This window comes from Pteropus alecto, unplaced genomic scaffold (assembly GCF_000325575.1).
Source record: "Pteropus alecto unplaced genomic scaffold, ASM32557v1 scaffold14, whole genome shotgun sequence".
NCBI classification, from domain to species: Eukaryota; Metazoa; Chordata; class Mammalia; order Chiroptera; family Pteropodidae; genus Pteropus; species Pteropus alecto.
In genome coordinates, this window is record NW_006436810.1 from 5,444,590 (window position 1) to 5,467,629 (window position 23,040).

Genomic DNA, 23,040 nt, shown 5'->3' on the forward strand with positions numbered 1-23,040 from the left:
TCAGTATGTTTTATTAGTCCACATATATATATATATATACACACATATATATACACATGTATATTTCATATAAAATACAGTTTAATCTAGTTACTTCATATATCTCCCCTCATTTTTTACATTTGTTACTGGATAGCCCCAGTAGAAACCAATGTATAACATTATTATATACTATAGACCAAAACTTATTTTAAGACTTTTTCCTAATTATAAATTTTGTTTGCATGGCTTTTTTTTTAAGAAACATTTTTAATTATGCAGGATTTGAGGATACCTAATATAGATTGATCTTAGCTCAGGTGTCAAATATTAATTAGTCGCTATGCAACAAACACTGACTTATAGGCCAGTGTAGATTCCAGAGATCAGTCTGAAATGATGTTGCCACGAGTGCCCAACTCTCTTTGTGCCTTTCACCTTGTCACATGAACACTTAACCTACTTAACCTTCCTTACCTATAAAGTATGGGTATTTGTTTGGTTAGGAGAGCTCTACGATTCACTTACCCTCTAAAATTCTAAAATTCCCCCACTAACAGTCACCTGATCTTGGATTAGATGTTTTATACTCTACTTCTGATTATTTTTTCTTTTACTTTCAAATTCTTAATGGTATGTCTGTTTTTGTAGAAGAATTTGAAAAGCAATTGTAGTAGGCATATAATTGTCATTATAACAAACACAGTGGATATGTGAAGCACCCTATGTAAGCAGATGGAATTTATATGGATTTAATATTTTTTGATTATTTAAAAGATGAACTTCAGGTTTTTCCGTTGTTATGGTTTTTTTGAATGGGGAACCTTTTACCTTTGCTCTATCTTGAGAGTTATTATTATTTTTTTACCATAAATAGTTACTGCCTCTTATTTCTGTATTTTGTAGAAATCAGAAACTTTGGATAAAATACTACAGAAATTTTTCAATTATTTTCTTTTGCTAATAAGAGAAACAGTTTTATTTGAGAAAAATTGTAAGTACATGTCAAATTCTTGCTTTGGATTGTTTTCGTCTGCCTCTGTTGAACCCTTATATGGTAATTTGTGATACTGACTTGTGGCAGTGATAGTAGTAGTTCTCGGTAAATATTATCTTCTCTTGATTTTATGTTTCTTTTTTCCCCTGCCAAAGTCTCAGAGCAGTTAAATAGAAGAGCCATCATGAATGATGTATGTATCCAACATCAATACGTATACATGTATTTTCTAGGTTTTTACATAGAGAAATATCTGTCTTAATAAACAATGAATTAAGAGAAAATTAGAAAGGCATCTCTTCACAACTCCTGACTAACCTAATCAGGCAGAATTCTGAAAAAATGATTATGTGTTATGTAGCAGAAACAAATTTTTTTAAAAAAATAGTTTTATAAAAATAGTATGACATGTTACAAACCTGAGTATGTCACTACATACATATTCAGGTTAAAACATTAAATTTTTCTCTTAGTGTTCATTTCAGGAACTGTAGGTTTTACAAATCTATACTTGTAGCAAATCAGTGACTTAGATACTCAGGATCTCTAGGCGTATGTGCTTAGTTTTTTTTGGTTAAGCATTGGAAGGACTGTGCAACAATTCAAGGCCTGAAACCTATTTTAATTTGATACTTGCAAGATAGGCAACTCAGATCTAAATTATCAGTGGAATTAACTAATTAATAGGAAATCATATAAAATAGTTACATGAAAGAGAATATTAGTAAATGTTAAAATCCATACATGTTTATTTGAGAAAGCACATAGTAAAATAAATCACACAAACAAAATAAAACATCTGTGAAGAAAACATTTGCCAAAGAACAACTAGAGTCAATTTGATAGGCTTGTTATCTTCATTATAAAATGAAGAAATGTAAAATAATATTAAAATCTATATTTCTCTCTACATGTAGCTTAAAATTGATGAAAGTATAAACATATAAAGAGATCAGAAATGAAAAATTTGCGCAGCTCTTTAATAGCGATTTGAGCATTATTTTTCTTCAAGCTCTCTGAGGCTACTTAGAAACCTCTTCGGAAAACAGCTACGTCATTTACGCACATGCGTGTTCCATAGGCTCTAGATGGACTGCTTTTTCTATAGATCGCGACATAATAATGAGTATATCCTTAACAGTCGGAGGCTACAGTTTATTTTGTCAGTGGCTTTTAGACCTTTAACATGTATCTTCAGTTTACTTTTACTTATTTGCTGTTTTCTTTTTCAAAGCTTTGCTTTCTTGATATTCTATTAATGTGGTTAGTAAATTAAAAGTCAAAGTTTGTCTTTGCCCTTTTTATTTCTCCTTTAAATTTCTTTACTAAATTTTTCTTCTTTCTTTTTTATTTTATTTCTCCTTTAAATTTAAAAATAGTTTTCTTTAAATTTCTTTAGTTTTTCAGTTCTTAGGAACTGTACTGTGTTAACCTATATAAAGTTTTAATAACTTATAGCATTTTATTTTTAAAAAAAGATAAGCTCATGTAGTTCTGCTAATTGTGGACTGGGTTATTAAAATCCTTATATAAAACTTTGCTTTGGGTTTGCTCACCTTAACCTCTTCCAGATCTTCTACCACTTCAAATGCCTAGCCATTAATTCCCAAGCCTTTTTGTTGCCCCTGACTAGGCTCCATTATTTCTACTTAATACCTCACTAATAGTAAAGAAGGCAGAAGAGAAGTCAAAATATGAAATAAGGTAATAATTTTTCAAAATAAAAAAATAACATTATGAAGTAATCTACTGAGAAAAATTAAAGCAAGACATCTCAAAGTTTTAATTTACTGCAAACCTTTTAAAAATAACTTTTAGTTATGTCAGTGTTTTATTATGACCAATACATAGTATTTCAGGAAAATGAATACAAGTAGTTCTTATAAATGAACAGATGTACTTTTTAACTTCTCAAAGGTAGAACAAGGCAGTTATCACTTTTGATCTGGTTTTGTGTCACAGAGTTGATAGAGATAATTATGTACGTGAAAATATCTTTTAAGTGAATCCAATAAATGATTTGTCATTTTGTGAATAAAAATGACTTCAGATGTAACCATTTATTTCTCACTGTGCTGTAATGCATAGGTATAAAATCTTCATAGAAGGTATTCGAACAGTCTACCAGAGGTTAACTCTCATGTGTTCAATTTGATCTTTTAAAGAAACACGTCATGTTGACTCCAGCATTTTAAGTGAATCTCATTGCAGAAGTTACCTTTTTCTGAACATTAATTGTACAAGAAAGGATTATTAGGTATATATGATTTTACAAGTCATCATTCTTAAATATTTCTTTCCTCCTGAAAAAGCTAAGGATGCTTTTCTTAATGTTACAATTTGTAGTTTTTAAAACTTGACATGTATCTCAGATCTACCTTTGGAAGGTAAAAATGAACCAAGAATTGAACATTATTCTTAATAATTATTAACTGCAAGATTTCCAATTACATGGATGTCTTAGATATTTGGAATTTTTTTACATCTCAGTTTTCTCCCAAATTGAAATTGTTTGTACTAAAAGTAAAGTAAAGTGGAAAAAAAATGGACTTTCGGTGGAGAATATAGGTGGAGAATAAAGGAAAAAGTATGATAATAAAGATTGTGGGGAAACAGGTATAGAACTTGTTTATGTGAAGAATAAGAAATTGTACAACAATTGTACTTGAAAAACATACAAATTGCTTTCAAAGTTTAAGGTTTCTAATTATCAAAATAATCAACATACCCCCAAGATAGTGATAATATTAAATTTCCTTTGGAAAAAAAATCATTTTGGAGTATTCACTTATTTTGCTTTTATCTGATTTTGTGGAAAATGGTTTTGATGTGTTTTGTCAAATGCACACACCCATAATATATGTGCAAGAGGCATTATTTTAAAATGGCTTAATCAGCAACAGAAAGATATTTTTCTTTTGCATTTGCAGAACCTATTATGTTCCAGCAGGGGGCTATCGAGCATACATACAAATTAATAGCATGTTTGTTTACTTCAGTTTCTAGATGAGGGGAGAATAATGCAGCAGCAACAAAAATAGCAAAAACCTCTGAGATTTAGGGAGCAACTTCCATATCTGTCAGTAGATGTGAGGAAAACACAGGCAGATATGTTACAAAGCAACAATGTAATGGAGGAAACGCCTATGCTGGTAACAGTGAATCCTGAAAACACACACACACACACACACACACACACACACACACACACACACTTTGGTATTAATGTGAAAGTTTGGAAATAAATGTTGACGTGTCCCATGATTGTCATTTTTAATCAGTTCATCTTTTTTTTTCCCCCAAGGAAGTTGAGAAGAACATTCAGAAACTTGCATGTTTCATTTTTTTACTTGAGGTGCACAGGCAGAAATTTACATGTCAGCCATATAACCATCTGCAATTTTAATTTTTGTCCATATCTTAAAAGTTTATTGGCCATATTTTGTAAAGATTGCAGGATTTTCAGTGCTCTAAATTGTGCCAACAGTGAAAGTAACATGTAATATTCCTATGAAGGCACTTGACAAGAGAAGGAACTTAATTATATCATTTACAATGGCATATACCCACAGACTCTTTTTATGAGCTTATGAAACCCAGATTCACCACCAAGGATATTGAAATCTCGGAGTTTTTTTTCACATTGGATTGTCACCGTCTATGCCTTTTTATGTCCCATTTAATTCATCTTCAAAGTATTTGACTAAGAACTGGGATATGTTGGATAGCATATCTAATTAGTAGAATACTATACCATTTTAAAACCAAATTGTTTTAAAAACGAATTAATATTAAAATAGTTTTGCTTATTTTTAAATATTAACAAAGCTTATTTGGAAGATTACTATTACATATCTGGTAAAATTTGACATTTTTTAAAATTTATTTTTTGTTATGGTGACGTTGGTTAATCTTAAGAAACCCTAAGAGTAGTAAGTAGGTATGGACAATGTTCAGGACAAACATATGTGGAAACAATTTATTTACACTGTGAAACCTCCACTGAGGGCCAACATTTTTTTCATTATGATTTAGAAACATAGATAACACATTCAAAAATCTTAAAAATATAGTTCTAACTCACTAAGGTTTAATTTCTTGGTATCCTAGAATATTGTATACTTGCATATGATAACTAGGTATACCTAATGTGTGAATGCAAATGCATATTTAAGTTAACATATTTGATTAGTACCATATAATGATTATTAAAGAGTCATAACTTAAAAATAAATTATTAATATTCCATTAGACAACCAGAGACATCAATTTAGATAGCAGTCAGTCAGAGGAAATTGAAGTTATTTTGATTAAAGTACATCTAAAAAACAATTAGAATTCAACTCGCTTTTGAAGATCTTTTAGATACTTCTGTTTATGTTAAAAAATATGTTAAAATACATTTTCATTGACATATTTCACTGTTGTGTACTATTTTAAATTTGTCGTTAATCGATATACAATCATATATGTTTTTCACAGTAATTATCTGCTAATAATGCCACATCGCATTTAAAATGTCTTTAGAGCTGAGCAAAGCAAAATAGATAAAAATGTAAATTTGGGAGAATATTTTACTGGTCTGAAAATAGAAGGAAATCTTTTGTAGCCTTATTGACTTACATTTGTAGAACTTTGAATGGTATATATGCTTAGTCTGTTCTAACTATATGTGGACATTGTAAATAGTAAATCATATGCCTTAATTCTGAAAGTTCTCTTGTCTTCCAGATTGCTAATATTAACAAAGTTCACTTTGCTAAATTTACTTTTGTTCTTAATTAATCAAAACCTAATATTAACAAATACACTTTATTGCATCTAAAGTTGTAAAGAACCACAATAGCAACTATTTTCTAGCTTAATCCAAATTATTATTTCAGATAATTTCCACCTGCTGCCCATTAGGTTTTTGCAACTTTTTCCAATCATTCATATAAAGTCTTAGAAAGATGCAGTTATTTATTAATCTGCAAGATACATACATTATTAATACAAATTGTATTTTTTGTTCTGTTAGTCATCGTACAGTAAAAGCAATTTATTTTCCTATCCATATCATTCCAAACATTATTAAACAATGAAAGAACAAAGAAAAACATTGAAAATTTTATTTGTACTTATTTTGAATAAATAAAAATCCAAAAATACATTTCTGAATTTCCAAAATTGTGTTTTAGGGCATATTGAACTTTATACCAATTTCAGAAGTTATATCATTGTGAATGTCACTTGGAGCCTATCAAATGCCAGAAATTTCTGGCATAAAATTGGTATGCTAAAACCAATCTGAATGTAATATTTTGATTTCAGAAACCTTAATATATGTTTTTGATATGGTTTTAAATGTTTTAAATATTGTAATAATCTTGATGTGAATGAGATTGAATTTAACCACATCATTTCATTAATTTTTACTAAAATTTTAAATGTATATGTCAACTATAAAAAGCATTCTGATACTGTATCCTAAACAAAGAATCAAATTTTTAACAACAATTTTTCAGGGTCAAATCACACAGTTCTTAAAAGTATATTCTCAGAGTAGTAGATTGGTGGTTTCTTCTTATCTAAGGTTTTAATACCTAAAACAATAACTCCTCCACCAACATGTGGCTAATTGCACATTTAAAGTATCTGCTGGTAGTCCATCTCTCATAAAACTTCCTTTAGCCTTAATTCAAAGCCATTGATTCCTATTCCAGTTAAAACTGAAGAACTTAATATGTCTTTTAATCCTTTTATTGTAGGCTAGGATAAAATTAATTTTACCCTGGAACTGCACAAAGCCAATTAACATGATCTTTAGAGTTATTTAGTAAAGTGCTTCAAACTGTTAAATTTATCTTGACCTCTTGGTTGCACTCTCTGACTGCTTTTTAAATGAAGTAATCAATATCTCACAGCCTTCTAAATAGTTTAAACTTCTCAAATATTTTACCTGTGTTCTAGTTAAGCTGTAAGTGAAGTGTTTACTCCTGTTCGCGTAAATCTAGAGTCAATTATGCTAAATCTAAAGACAATTATGTACTTTTGAGGAGCACAGCATGAATTAAACGGTAGTTTTAATAAAATCAAAGGCTCATATTTTGTTTAAAGTAAACCAATAATGAGTAAACATATTTTCACACAGAACAAGTATTTTGTTTGCAACTTAAAATGTAGAGCATTTATGTCCTATACCATTGCATGTAGTTTCTGTTTTCTACACAGGGCTAGTTGAAGGTATTAATTTTCTTACTGTGATAGGGTGATCAACCGTCCTGTCAAGAAAATGGATCTCCATGTCACCTTTTAGCATGATTAAATGGAGGCATGTCTCTGTGAAAAAATACCAAATTTTCATGAGACAAATGAAACTGTAGAAAGGTCTACTTTTACAGAATTGTTTTATTTTTAATATCTCAAGATCTCCCATTTGGTTGTCAGTTTATTTCTAAGAAAACATTGCAGCTAATTGCATATTTCTGGTGTTATTTAAGAGGAAACATAGGCAAAATCAATAATTTAAAATAGTTCCAAATCTGAAAAATCAAAGAATCAGAAATTGCTCCGTTATTGTTAGAACACTAGTCGGAATGGACATCTGTACCTTATATGTACAGTCTGTGTCTCTAATCAGTCTGTGTCTCTTAGGAGGTCCTTTTCTTGTTCCTACTTCTCTCCTTAACAAAGAGGTATCATCTATTCAAATCTGAGAAATGATAAAAATTACATACCACAGAATTTCATCAGTAGTGTTCATAGCCAGTCGGACTGTTTTTATGAGCCTATACACATGACAAACTTTAAATTATACCAAGCGATGTATTTGACAGCTAATTAAGATTTCACATTTTGGCCACTTAGCAGAAGGCACCTGTTATGATTCTTTTTATTAGCTTAAGGATACAATTTACAAATAACTGTCTCCAAGTGCATTATTAAAACTTCCCTAAAGTCTTAATTCTTTCCTGAGGAGTGGGAGTTAGGACAAGATTGAGGTAATTAAACACAAAGAACCTAGAGAAGGTGGGGGACCAGGGCAGAGGCGGAGCTCTCACATGCCCCTGTTGTTTAATTTCCTACTGGAAGCAGCCCATGTGTGCCTCTGTGCCCCCTCCCCCTTCAAGCAGTGGCCGTTGCAGAGGCTGAACGGCTGGGGTCAATGCCTTGCCTATTGATCAGTATCCCTGCAGTCCCTTGCTCCAGCAGCTGCTTCATTGGCTTCTTTCAGGGCCTGCTTCAGTACATTAGAATAGAAATCCATAACCAGAGCTGTGCTCATCCAAGCAGGGGAAGAAACTAAATTAAATGGTATAAAACAATCTTGGATCAGGAGTTTGTGCCAATTCATCTTGATCTAAGATGTCACACCGGGCTCTCTGTCTGAGCACCTGGGCTAGAGGCAGCCATAGTGAAAATAGATGGAGCTGCGATCATTCATTTGTCAGCTAAGGAGCAAGGCAGCGGTTAGCAATTCCCTTCTGCAGAGGTCAGCTGACAGAACAATCAGTGCAAGTGCAGAATAGAGCTTTCCTTTGAACTATTGTTATGGAGCATGCTCTTGTTGAGGCGTGGGGGGAGGGGAGCCTGGCTTGCTTCCTGTTTCAGGAATACTATGTAAAGAGTAAAATAAATACTAGGGGAATCTAGATACAGTGGCACAGAGCTCTTACCCCTTGTGGCTCTTCTTGTATGTAAATAAAGTTGTGTTTAAATGCATGTACTGAGATATAGATTATCAAATTGTTAAATATCACTTTGCCCAAAATTCGGGTCCATTTTCATCCTAAATACACAGGCAGTGATTATTGATTTTTTTTTTTCTTAGTATGGTTGAGCTTTCAGGGCTTCTTTCCCCCTTTAATTACTATAAACTATCACAAATCGGTGTCATATTTTGAATCTATAATCCCATATAACACACTAATACTTTTACTAACATTTCTTTTTTGTCTTTAAAAAACTAGGAAAAAATCCATGAAGAGACAGAAATGTATACTATGGTATCAAATTAGAAGATATTTCTTATGTTACCTAAATATTTTCAAACATTTTGAGGCTATTTATAAGAAATTTTAAGTTATAAAATATGACTTATTCTGACCCTGGAAGTTATAAAGTAATTTTATAACATTAGAAGGGTGTCATTGTAAAGCAGTAATTTGAAATATACTCTACAAAAATTAAATTAGGAAAATGGGTAATAACATTTTATATGAAGGAAGTAGAATATTGTTAAAGATGAATCTGTTCTCTGTGGACTCATTTTAGTTTTATCTTTCTATACACTGTTTAAAAACTAATGGCAAATTCCCAGAACTAACTTTTTTTCAACAATAAAGTGTGACATGCAGAACCTAGGAAACTACAGCTGCAACAGCAGCCAATCTTTTTTGTATTCAGTTGCACCAAACTTTTCTTGGAATCCAAATAAACAGTAAATATTCTTTGATTTTACCACCTTAGTTTTCTAGATAACCACCCCTCATTTTCCTTAAGTACTTTATGCCGCTTTTTCACTTAATTATTCCTTTCCAACTTTTAAATTCTTTACAGTATCCTACCAGTTCCATTTCTTAGACTCGAGTAGGTCTTCTTGCCTACATTCTACTCTGCAGTTCAGCACAGCTGAATAAATGGAACGTAAAGTGTATTCTAAAAAACTTTGAGCTCTATGGGTTTTTTAATTCAGCTTCTGGAAAGGCCATACCTCTCTGACAACGGTTTTGTTTTGTTTTACTTTTGTCGTAGTCCATTAGGATTTTTAAAAGAATTAAGGGCAGGACATCTGAAATCTTTCTGCAGTGTTGCCATCAACTACCCAGACCTCACTGTTGATCTCGAAGCTGTTCACTTCTCTGCAACTCCGGTTTAACATTCCAGCACCAAGCCAACCTTGATCTTTCACTTTGCTTTGTACAATCCCCTCTTAATTGATCACTTCAATTCCAGCATTCTTCATACGTCTCAGAATGATTTTCTAAAACCCTAAATCTACTCTGTGACTTAAACCCTATCTTGAGTATCTTCCAATGTTCAAAGGATACAAATTGTAAATGGTAAATATGACCATGAGAGCCATCTATGACCTGGCCCTTTCTTGCCTCTTACCTCATTTTCTGCCATTATCTTCTTGATTCATAGAGTTCCAGCCCAGTTACCTATCCTTAAAATAGAAATCAACAAATTCTTTCATGCTTTGGTTTCTTACTTCTAAATATACTGTTCTCTCAGTCCATAAAATTCTCATTGATTTTGTAACCTTTACAATTCCAATTTCTGTTTAGTAGCCTTTAAGTTCAGTAAAGACAAGGACTTTGCTTTTCTCATTCCAATTAATTCATATTAATTCATTAATTTATATTAGCATAATGCCATGTGCATACTAGATGTTCAGCTTTGATATGCCGAATGACCAACTTATGGAATGAATGCCGTCTACCATCACTGGTACTATTTTCCACTTGATCATTGCATGAGTTACCTTTTGGTTCTACCTGACACCAGTCTTGTTTTCCTCCACAGTCTGTCTTCCAGACTGCAACCGTCATGATCTTATCAACGATGAATGAATCCGATGTCATCACCTCATACACAATTGTTCAATGGCTTTCTATTAACCAAACGTTAAAGTCCTCAGCTTGCCATACAAAGGCCTCTTGTGTATTGGTACCCATGCAGCCTCCCCTGTTGTTATTCCCCTACCTCACCTCCAACAGTATAGAATGACAAGGCAGAAGAACAAGAGACAAAATAAAACAAAACATCTAAAAGTATTCACAGCCCCCTGCTGCTAATTTCTTAGTTGGCATACTGAGCTCTGGTGGCCCTTTTTTGTATTGATTTAATTAATGCGTAGAGCAGTGTACTGAAAGAGGCCAGAAAAGCTGGATGGATTAATATTAGAGCAGAAAGCTGACCTCCAATCAAGATGGCTCCAGAAGTTCACTTTTTAAATCCCTCTGTACCAAATATATAGGTATGATGGATAAATTGTACAAATAGAAAACCAAAGAGACATAACTAGGCTCAGGAAAGATAGATATCTCTGTGGACAAGTAATGGAATAAAATTCAATGATCTGGGCTGAAACCATTAGCTGCTTTCCAGAAGCAGGCTTTTGGCTCCTGTGAGCAGAGAGGACTTAAAATATATCATGAGTAAAGCCTAAAGCCAGGAGATAGGCTATGGCTTCCTCAGTTCCTGGAAGGACATTGAAAGGATATGAGTACATTGCTCCTCAGTTAAAATTGAGGTGGTATTATAAAAGGAGAAGAAGAAAATGGATCTTAACTATGCGACAGACAGTGTTAACCGTAACTGAAAACAATGAAAGTGAGTTATGTTCAACCTAAAAACAAAACAAAGAGAAAAAATAGAAAACCTAAAGAAAAGGGAAGAAGAAACAGTAAAAATAACATCAGAAATTAGTGAAATAGAAAGCAGTACAACAATAAAATCAAAACCAAAGTTTTAGGAAAATTTGAAAAAAATATATATTTCTAGCAAAATTGATCAAGAAAAGCATGAAAAATAATAGAAGAAAAGGCACAAATAAAGGGATTATAATCTCTTTGTAGCAACTGATAGAATTGAGGTTTTTTAATCATAGAGAATATTGTAAACTTCACATCAATATAAATTTAAAAACTTAGATGACATATATAATTGTTTTAAAACTATAAGCTGTCAGAAGTGACTCTAGAAATGGAAAATCAGACTAAATAAGTAACTATTACAAAAAATGAATTCATAATTTAAAATATTTTTTCCCTCCACCCTGCTCCTCCCCCACACCTTCGTACCCTGCCCGCTGACTCCAGGAAGAGTGTCCTAAGACACAGGCCTTGATAATTGTAGAGGAAAGTTTCATCAAACGTCAAGAATCCTTTAACTTTTCAAAAAACTAGAAAGAGAAAGTTACTTAACCCAATTTTTGAGGCTTTTATCATATTGCTACTAAGACCCAGCAAGAATAGTACATGAAAAAATTATAGTCCAATCTCATCTATGAACATAAATGTAAAAAACTCTATTAGCAAATTTAGTTCAGAGTCTGTGTATTGGTCTGTTTATCTACCTGCCTACCAATCGATCAATCAACATCCATTCATCCATCCATCTGTCCATTCATCCATTCATCCTTCCATCCATCCATCCGTCTGTCCGTCTATCCATCCATCCATCCAGAGTTTATCCCAGTAATGCAAGCATAGTTAAAGGACAGAAAATATATAACATTTCAGATAACACTGATATGGTTATATAATAGATAAAAAACATTTGATAAGGTCAGGATCGTGGTGCTCTCTGGAACATGAAGAAGGGGTAGTAAGGTCAAGACACAATCCATAGTAGACTTCATTTATATTTACATTAGTTAATTTTTAAAATTTCTGAAATTCATCACCTATGGAAAAACATTAAAATTATATAAAGTTGATCGTGTACATGTATATCATGGTATTCTTTGGATGTTTGTAATATTGCATAATAAATACCAAACAAAAATTAAAAGGTAGGCCATTTATAGAAAGAAGTAGAACTAGAAAGTGGGTAGGACTGAGCAAAGGACTAAGTCTTAGAATTTGGGGAGCATGAATGAGGTGTATTCTTGACTGAGAGAAAGATTAGCAAAAAAAAGCTTTAAATAGTGTTATATGTTAGGAATGTAATTCCTCTAATTACCTCCTATTTATTGATACTTTAATGAAGATTTAAAATTGTTTTACATTATGTTTTGGGTACATGTTGGTATCCCTTTTGAATATGAAGTTATGGTGAGCTTTGCCCAGGTTATAAATACTTCTTTAAATGCCTGTTTGCACTTCTACGTCTGGTTCATCCGGATGAAATTCTCATCCTTTGCCTTCTCTTATTGCCCATCCCTCTTACTGTCTGGCAAACTCCTACTTATCCTTTGAGTCTTAAATTCAGAATTTTTGCCTTTGTGAACAGGCTTTTTTCATGCATTAGTGAGTTTCTTAAGAACCTGGACTATTTATTTTTATGTTTGTAACTCACTGGCCCAAAGTAGATGCTCAATAAATATTTGTTAAATTAGTGAGCAAAATAATAAATGAGCTAATGAGCAATTCTTTTGTAAAAAGAGATTTATTGAGATATAATTTATATTTCATAAAATCTGTCCTTTTAAAATGTAGAATTTAGTGATTCTTAGTATTGTTGGAGTTGTGCAGATATAACCATAATCTGGTTTTAGAATATTTCATTACCTCAGAAATCTAATAACTCATTAGCCATCATTAACCATTTAACCTCCATCTCAGCTCTAGGCGATCGCTAGTCTACTTTCTGTCTACATAGATTTACCTGTTCTGGACATTCCATGTAAACGGAGTCATACACTATATGGCCCTTTGTGAGGACTTTTCTCTTAGCATAATGTCTTCAAGGTTATCCACACTGCAGTATGTATCAGCACGTCATTTTTTTAACTGCTTAATAGTATTTTATTAATGGATATACCACATTGTGTTTATCCATTCATCAGTTGATGGACATTCGAGTCGTTTCACTTCTTGGCTGTTATGAACAATGCTGGTGTGTATATGCATGTACAAGTCCTTGATTGGACATTCGTTTGCGTTTCTCTTGGGTAGAGACCCAGGAGTGGAATTGCTAGGCCATATGTAATTCTATGTTTAACTTTTGAGGAACTCCCAATCTGTTTTCCAAAGTAGTTATACCATTTTACATTCCTAGCAGCAATGAGGGTTTCAATTTCTGTATTATTTTGACAACACATGTTATTTATGGTCTGTTTTTTAAAAATTACAGCTATTCCAGTGGATATGAAGTAGTATCTCATTGTGGTTTTGATTTACGTTTTCCTAATGACCAGTGATATTGAGCATCTTTTAATGTGTGTATTGGCCATTTATATATCTTTGAAGAATTATCTATTCAAATTGTTTGCCCATTTTAAAAGTTGGGTTTTCCTATTGAATTGTAAGATATATTCTGGATACAATCCCTTAGTGTTGTATGATTGACAATATTTTCTCTCAGTCTATATGTTATCTTTATTCTCTTAATACCTATCATTTGAAGTATAAAAGTTTTTAGTATTGATGAAGTCTACTTAAAAATATTTTTAACTTACTTGTTCTTTTGGTATCATATTTAAGAAATATTGCCTGATGATCATGAAAAAATGCATTTATATTTTCTCATGCAAGTTCTTTAGTTTTAGCTCATATTTAGGGCTGTGATCCATTTTGAGTTGATTTTTTGCATGGTCAGAGGTAGAAATCCAGATTCATTCCTTTGCATGTGGATAACCAGTAGTCCCAGTGACATTTGTTGAAAAGACTATTCTTTCCTGAATGAGCAATCTTGAATGTTTTTATAATCACATGTCTTTTTTATATTGATATTCTTTTAATTTATATTCTTATGTTTTTGGTTTTCAGGTTGCTTAGCAAATGTCCCACAAATGAAAAAAATTTCCACATCTTATGAGGAAAGACGGAAACAAGCCACTGCTATTGTTCTACTAGGAGTAATAGGAGCTGAATTTGGTGCTGAAATTGAACCTCCTAAACTGTTGACCAGACCTCGAAGCTCTAGTCAAATTCCTGAGGGATTTGGTTTGACTAGTGGTGGATCCAACTACTCACTGGCCAGACATACTTGTAAGTTTAAAAATTCCTAATGTTGATCTATTGCTTCTCAATACATGTTATTTGTTAACAAAAATCTAAGACTATTGAACATATCCTGAGTTTTAACTCAAATACATTGCTTAAATGAAGCTAGAAAACAGTATATAATGTGTCTGTCTGACACATTATAACTATGTTATAGTTACCTGAACTTCTTTTTAAAAGTTAAAACGTGGTGTTTTAAATGCTTTTCTTAAACTAACTTTTTTGAGCTTTGTGTTTTCACATTTTGGTTAGTGTTTTAGCCAAAATTTATGAAAACTGACTTCAAGTTAACACTTATAACATAAAATAATTCCTGAAAAATTATGCAGCTTATTCTGAACGTCATTTGAAAAGTCAGGGGTAGAGGTGGAACACTAATTTTTTCTTTAAAATATATGTATTTTAAAGAGTATGAATGAGGAATTATGAATTACCTCTAATTTTAAAAATATTCCAATAATAGTTTTAAAATGATGAAAAAATTACAAGTAGAGCTCAAAGGGCTTGTGTCACATTGCTTCAGTTCTGTGTTTGGTATGTTAATAATAGGTAAGGATATTTTATAAAGATGTCTTTTGGTACTTCCGTGTCAGAACTCCTTTACATAAGGTCAAATGTTCTGCCATATTGCAAAATTACTTCTAACACTGTGTCATCTTAAGGACCAGATATAATCCTATGGTGAATACATCACATGGTATTCTTTGGAGAACAAATTGCAATATGTTCTTTTAGGTTTTGGGCCTTTAAGAAAAGGAAGAAGATACATGTTACTTTGGTAGTTCTCTTACAGCAGAGAACTTCACTGGATCATTGTCACATACTTTTGCTGTGAAACCAAGGAGCTCTATTAGTGGCTTTTATTGTTAAAGTCCTATTATAGACTCAGCAGCCCTTCGTGTTGGCTCTTAATGCAACAATATTCATTCGCATGAGTAATCTCTCGATCTCTATTTTACATTGAGAATCAGAGAATAGTATTAACAATACCACCACCAATAATAATAAAGCAACTAATTTTTTGAGCACAATTTTAAGCTCTTTCCATGGATTAACTCACTTCCTCCTCATAATAGCCCTATAACGTGAGTATCTCAGTTATCTCCATTTGACACGTAAGGCCAGTGGGGCACAGAGGGTTTAATTAACCTGGCCATGACATTACTTCTAGGAAAGTCTCAGCACAGTCTACTGGGCTCATGCTTTTGACCATTATGTAAAACTGTGACTTTTCAGTGGTTCCTAGATGAAAAGGGCTTAATGATGAACCTGTGCTATCACTTTATAATTTAAAAAAGCACTTTCTTTTGTATCCGCTCATATGATCTTCAAAATAGAAAATAAAATTTCTTCAAATTGGCTCAGCCAAAAAATGGTAAAACTTAAATTTGAACTCAAGTTGCTTGTGACCTGAAAACCCATGCCTCTGAGGATAGTGTGAATTTTAACATTTAGAATTAAACTATTGTCCTTTTTAATATATTCCATAGAATATTTATCATAACTATTTGATATCTGTTATCATTCATTTTTTAAAAAATACATGACAAACTTTCTTTTAAAAGTCAGAAATCTTACATCTTTGATGATTTTCCTTGAAAAGAGATAATTTCTATTCTCACAGTTTTAGGGAAGGTGGTCATTTCCATATTTAGCATCCAGAAGTTAATTTCTTTAAACTGTGCATTAAAACTATTTGTGCTTTTTAAACTATTCCTTGAAAAGTCTTAAGATGCTCCCATTTGAAGGAGGTCAATTATTTTGAAGACCACAAATTTAGTCCAATATGTTCTGAACAGTGTTTTTCTGTATTTTTCTGCATGGAAAGTGAACATAAATGCTGTTTCTCTGGAATTTTCCCCTAGCTTAGTATAAGTATTTATCTATCAATATACATTATAAAATAATCAATTGGTGACTATTCCACCCAAACCATTGGCTGGTTGCTAGGCAGATTAGCTTATACCATATTATCTTAGTTAGCTAGACTAGTACTATTATCATCCCTTTTCTAACCACAATTGATCTTTACATAAAATTCTAATATTCACACATTTGCTTCTGTATGTCTTTTCTTTTAACTGTAATAATTTCATCTGCAAATTCTCACTACTGTAACTAGAAAAAGAAAAACTGGGTTAAGAGAAAAGAGGGATTTAAAAAGCTATGGCAGACTAGAAATAGAGATTTTTCAAAGAAGCCTTGGGAATTGATAAAAGAAATGAAGTCTTAGGACTGCTCTTTTAGTTTGTTAAAAGACAGGGAGCTAAACCACATGTAAAGGGGTCCTAAAGCTTATTTCTGGCACGAGAGAACCCCTGGGCCAAGCTGTGCTATGAGGAGGGGCTTTTGCATGGGGCCTCCTTAGCTTTTCCAAGCAAAGTAAATGTAATATACCCAAACATTTTAAATATTTAAGTGTTTTAGAACCAAGTTTGCTCTTTTGAGTATTTTGCATAAAAGACTAGATGTGCAAAGGGCAAAAGTTAATGCTTCTTAGCAAATCATATTTATGATTATTTCATTGAACTAAAAGACAGATGTTGAAAGTTTTCTAGCAAGCAAATATTATAGAAAAATGAGTAATATAGTTAGTACCTATTAGTTTAAAATGTGTAAAATGTCCTTGATATTTTCCTCATTTATTATGGCTGCCATGTTTTATTTTAATAATTATAAAACATTATAAAGGTAATGATGAATTTGCTTTTAACTTCCATTCCATTACCCTTTCATCAAAGGTCTTAGGTTTCTTGGTAAATTTGCCTATGATAGAGATTTGCAAGACCTTTCTTATTTGAATTGGGATGTTTTCAGTAAATGTATAATTATCAGATTAAATCTTGCTCTCCTGATTGGAAACAGATGTCTAAATGTTCTCTGTCTTACTTAGGCTCTTTTCAATCAGATATGTATAAAATTAACCAGTTATAATGTTAACCTGTTAGAAGTTGCCATGTATATTGTCATGTTATTTCTTTATGTGGCATTTAGACTGCATCGGTACCATTAAATATTTAGTCTTTAAGGTATCCTATTGAATGAGATAATTAGTATCCTCATTTTGAGATAAGGCAATTAAGATGCAATGTTTGATGAACTTTAACTGCTAATGTAGTTAGAGCTACAGATAGTGAATTCTAAGCTTCTTCATAAAACTGTTCTGTGAAAACTCATAACCTAGTCAAATTCCTATCCACACTGATGGGAGCCAAGAGTGACACTAACGCTTCATTCAAAAGTCATATTTAGTTTTATAATACATTTTAAACTTAGAAGTAAATATATATGAATCTTTCGTGGGTGTTATACTTTACATAAAACGTCAGAATCACATATTGAAGACAAAGCTGAAGGACTCTGGTGAAGAGGCCTGGACTAGGCCACTCTATTACTTTGTGCCCTTCGTAAGTGAAGTACCCCTCTAGGTTGCAGTTTCCTCTGGTGTAAAATAAAAGGTGGGAACTACTCTGTTTTTAAAACGCCTTTTTGTCCCATTAGTCTCTGCTTCTGAAGTGAGATAGAAAGCCGCCTTCCTCATAACCTTCCCTTCTCTTCTCCACGTGGGAATGGACGCTCTCTTGTTTCACATCAGCCCAGCTTTAGTAGAGATTCTTCATTTTTATGTGGATCCACAAAACATGACATTAGAATATTTTAGGATATTATTTATAATGTTACCTTATGGGTCTTTTGGTTCAGTCTTTCATTTGGTCTCTTCTGCTCATTTCATAATTGTGGAATTATGCTGGCACATCTGTAGTAAATCCCATTTTGATCTCTCATTAGCTTTTTGACTTTGGGCAAGTGTCATAAGTCATTTCCCTAGGCAGCAGGCTCTGAGACAGATTTGTATGCAGGCGTGTTCTCAAGATCAATACTTTTAGGGGAGTGAAAGAAGCAAGATTGGGCAGGGGGAGAAGTTGAATTGCATTTCAATTGCCTAGAATGCTTCAGCTGATCTCAGGGAACTCTGGAGCCGGGATGACCCTTCAGACTTGTCCTGAATTGGGGCTAAGAGCTCGGCCTTTATATCCCCACTTCAGTCAGTCATTGGATTCAAGTCACTGGTGCCCTGAGAAGAGGTGTGACCTTGGGTGAGGTAGTTCTCTTCAACTAAGGCAAAATCCCACAGAGGAGCTCAGCTGAGACTTATCAGCCACTATATACTAACACTCCCCTGAGCTTGAGGGCGTGAGTGCATTAGGTCGTGGAGGGCAGGAGATGGGCAGCCTCTCCAGGCTTCCACTCAGCATGTTACTAACTTATGTGTGTCCCAGTTTCCCCTTCTATCAACAGAAATGAGAGAGGAACTGCCATTTATTTAACATGGTTTTTATTCCAACTCCATACATATCTCTTGTTACCCTGCAAGATAGATATTTTATCCAACACCTAGCACAAGGGACATGAAAAATAGTTAGTTATTGAGCACTTACTCTGTGCCAGGCATTTTACTATGTACTTTACCTGTATTATCTTATTTAATCTTCTAAACATATCAAATAAGTACTCTTACTATTCCCGTTTATCGGATGGGGGAACCGACTTTCCCCAGTATGCACTAAAGCTTTGTGAAATTTGGTTAAACTTTCTTTCTGCAGACAATAAATAGGGCACAGGTTAAGTGTTTTAAGGTCATACTGCGAAAAGTATCGAGCCCGGACTTGAACATTTATCTTCCAGCCCTAAATCAGCATATTTTCACCATTCCACACAGTCTTCTTGTGCAACAAATAAGAAAGATTCAGAAGTGGTGCTGCAAAAAAAAGAGGAAGCAAACCGGCAAGTCCTGGGCCACCTTTAAACATGAGCATCTGTTGATCATTCGTTTAGGGATGTGCTGGTGCCGTGGAGATATAAACATGTACAAAATCCACGTCTTGGTACTGAAGAAATGGCTTGTATTTGTGATGTGAAATATTTAGAGAAAATGAATTTTTCCCCACAGTGGGCCTTTAGAAATGCAATGACATCAGGGTTCTTCAGCTAAGCAAGGTGTATGAGCTCACCGATGTTACATGGAAAATGCTATCTTTATGTGCATTTGTGTTTCTGTTCTGGGAAAAAGATCTATAGATTCCATTCAATTCTCAAAAGATAGTCATTAAAATAAAAATGGATAAGAACTCCAAGAGCTTGTTAGAATAAATTGCTTCTCTGTTATTATGATTTTTTTTTAAAGTATAGAGAGTTATATCCCTCTTTATTAATTCAGCTATAATATCACCAAATAGAAGCCTCAGTTAGATTCGACTTAAGGAATATTTTATTTCTATAAAACCTGTATTTAGAGTTTTATTTTGTTCTGGTGCTATGTTGGGCTTTATTTTGTTGTAGTCTGCCGTCATGAAAATGATTCCCCAAATACTTCATGTACTTTCTTTCTAACCATGCATATTTTATTGAATTAATGTTAATGCTGGTTGAGGATGATTTTATAATGAATTTATTTTTTTAATTTTAAGGTAAGAAGGTTAAGCCAAATCTCAAATGTTTTATCAGCAAGATTAGGACTTGCTGATAAAGTCAATGAATTGCAAGTAATAACAAAACTAGTGGTAATCCCAAGGTATAAACAGTGCAGCAACAATGAGGAAAGCATCATGCTCTTTGCAAGGATATGAAATGACAAAAGAATGTGTATTTTCACTGTTTACAAACAAGTCATCAGATTGTGTTGCTGAGCTGCTATGGGAGCCATGAGATTGCATTTCCGTTTGTTTTCCCTCATTTTTTTAACCTGGCTTTCCTGGCACTGGTATGTAATCCTGCCTGTCTGGCTTCTTACTCTAGAATCTACCTCATTCATTCATTCTCATTGCACTAACTCAGCATTCCGCGTTCTTTGTCACCACTTCTCATTTGTAATTTTACCTTTGAAAGTCATCCTGGTTCAGATGCCACTTGACATGCCCTGCCATTACACCTTCTATGTTTAAAACTGTTATCCTTCACTCTGGCTATGCACGAAAATCATATGCAGAGTGTTTTAGAAATACTTGTGTCTGTGCATTAGCCTGCACTTCCTATTCAGAAAGCGGGGTGGGGGTGGAATTTGGGTATCTATGATATTTTTAAAACTTCATATGTAATTTTCATTTATAGCCAGAGTAGAGAAGAAACACAACAGAATATGGAATCCTTCAGTTATTTTAATTACGTGTTCTATGGTAGTTCTTGTCATTTAAACTACCCTAATGCACAAATTGTAATTTTCTTTGTATTTTAAAATGGAAGAGGTAATGGGACCTAATCAGAGTGAACAAATGACACATATTATTCTCAGAATTCATTCTTCAGAGACCTCAACCTCTTTCTTGTAATTTCATTTTTCTGGACTGCTTGGGTTTCAATCTTGACATCACCACTCAGTAGCTGCGTGGCCTTAATGCTTTGTGGCTCAGTTCCTTTAACTAAAAATAGGAATAATAGTAGCACCTACCTCACAGCGTTATTGTGAGGATTAAGTAAATTAGTGTATGTAAAGCACTTATAAAAGTGCCTGATATGTAAGTGTTAGTTGAATGATAGTATTTATTATTGTTACTAGAAATGTTTATAGAATAAGGACAGGAAATAGCTCTTTTAAAAGTATCTGCTATCTATGAGGAGATGTATAGGTGTATATACAGCTTTTTAAAATCTTCCTAAGAACCTTAGAAGCTAAGTATTACTGTCAGTATTTAATATGAGTGAACTGATACTCAGAAAAATTAAGTAACGTCCTTAAGGTTATCTTTCTTATAAAGGATTTGAATCAGACGCATTTTTCTTCCAAAGCCGAGGAAGCACATACTTATCCCCACTCTGTGTGGTAAAGCACATTAGTTCCTAGAGGATTTGTGTAAAAATATACTAAAAATGTACTAAATTTTTTTGTAATTACATATTTGTAATTGGGTGAATTTGTGTTTATTACCTTGTTTCTCATTTTAACCACAACAACATACTAAACTCAGATCAAATGGAAATTTTCACTACTCTTTTGTTTTTACTTGTAAATAATTTATGTTGTATAACAGCTTTATCATTTTTAACAGCGATCTGACACTTGCATTATAGACCCTAACTGGTGATGTAATCCAAGCCTTGTTCTCCAAGAATAACTTTTATTTGCAATCATTTGTTGTTAATTCATTACACTTATAGGTCTCGGGTTCCTCTTCCATAAAACAAGAAAGTTGGAAGAGATTATGTCTAAGGCCACTTCCATATAAAATTATAGGATTCTATGAAGTTATTAATGTGATTTATTATTGTAACTATACAGTGCTCGTGTTTATTGCTGCCACTTGAACTTGCCTATCTTATTTTCTTTGCTCTATGCCAGTTGTTCTGTTTGCTTTCATAGGTTCCAGTAGTTCACACCTATGCCTTATGTTTGAAGCTGAGTATCTTTATTTTTCTGCCATCCCTCTTTACAGCCACCTTATATCAACTTAACCAGGCTACAGTTGTTTCTTTATAACTCATTCTCTACACATATCCAGCTTTATGGGCTTATGTTGAATTTAGCTCACTATGACATTTGTGGTAGTTTGAGATCTACATCTTATAAGAATGTAGTACAAAGGCATTATAACAATTTTTTAAAAGGTCTAGAATGTAATGAAGCATTGGTATGAAACTCTGCAAACCATCTAATGTATATATTTAGTTACCCTGATTCGATTTTCAATTTTAGTTCAGTTTTTAATTTCCTTGATTTCTTGTTTCCAGGTTGCCTGAGTATGGCAGATTCAATGACAAGTGTTAACATTATATTGCCAGTGTCAAACCCTGCCCCCCGCCCCTTTTTTTTGGCATAGGACATTCCTATTTCCTGGTTTTAAATGACCTGGGTCTGACGGCTCTGCAGAATGTTTCCTTTGAATTTGTCTTAATATATGTGTGCTCTGGGGTCACTCTGATTAACGTATATAATTCTATAAGGTCAAACAATTTTATATCAGAAAGAAACAATAGCGAACATCAAGTCGAATCCCTCTAAAAGCTACAGAACGTTTGATGATTCTCAGAAAGCTGTTCAGTAACAAGTGAACAGAAGCATTTTGTGGAAAACTTTGTTGTAGATTCCCCGACGTGTCCTTAGAAAACAGTTTCCAAGACTCTGTTGAATGGTAGGGTGTCTAAGTCATTTTATTTCTTTACGCTTTGGTCTCCATGATTCTGCTGTAAGTGCTGGTGAACTTGGTGCTGACTGATTCAACTGGGAGCTGCCAGAAGCCAAGTCCACTAGAGGATCTGAATGAAATGAAGACCTGTATGAAATCGATAAATACAGAGTTCCTTCCTTATACTTTTGGTTTTCAAATTATGTTCTGTAGTGCCTGGGGGCTCCATAGAGATGGCTCATGGCTGTCTTGGGCTCTTAACACTTACTTCAAGTACAGTAACACTAAC

General features: G+C 33.2%; 1 protein-coding gene across 3 annotated transcripts in view; it reads left to right on the forward strand.

Annotated features, from left to right (window-relative positions):
- WDR7 (WD repeat domain 7) overlaps window positions 1-23,040 on the forward strand; it is a 281,883-nt gene that overhangs the window by 152,970 nt on the left and 105,873 nt on the right. For all 3 annotated transcript variants that reach the window (XM_015590833.2, XM_006913696.3, XM_015590832.2), the window contains exon 21: window positions 14,398-14,619. In XM_015590833.2, the coding sequence (XP_015446319.1) occupies window positions 14,398-14,619 (222 nt within the window). The remainder of the gene's footprint in view (window positions 1-14,397; window positions 14,620-23,040) is intronic.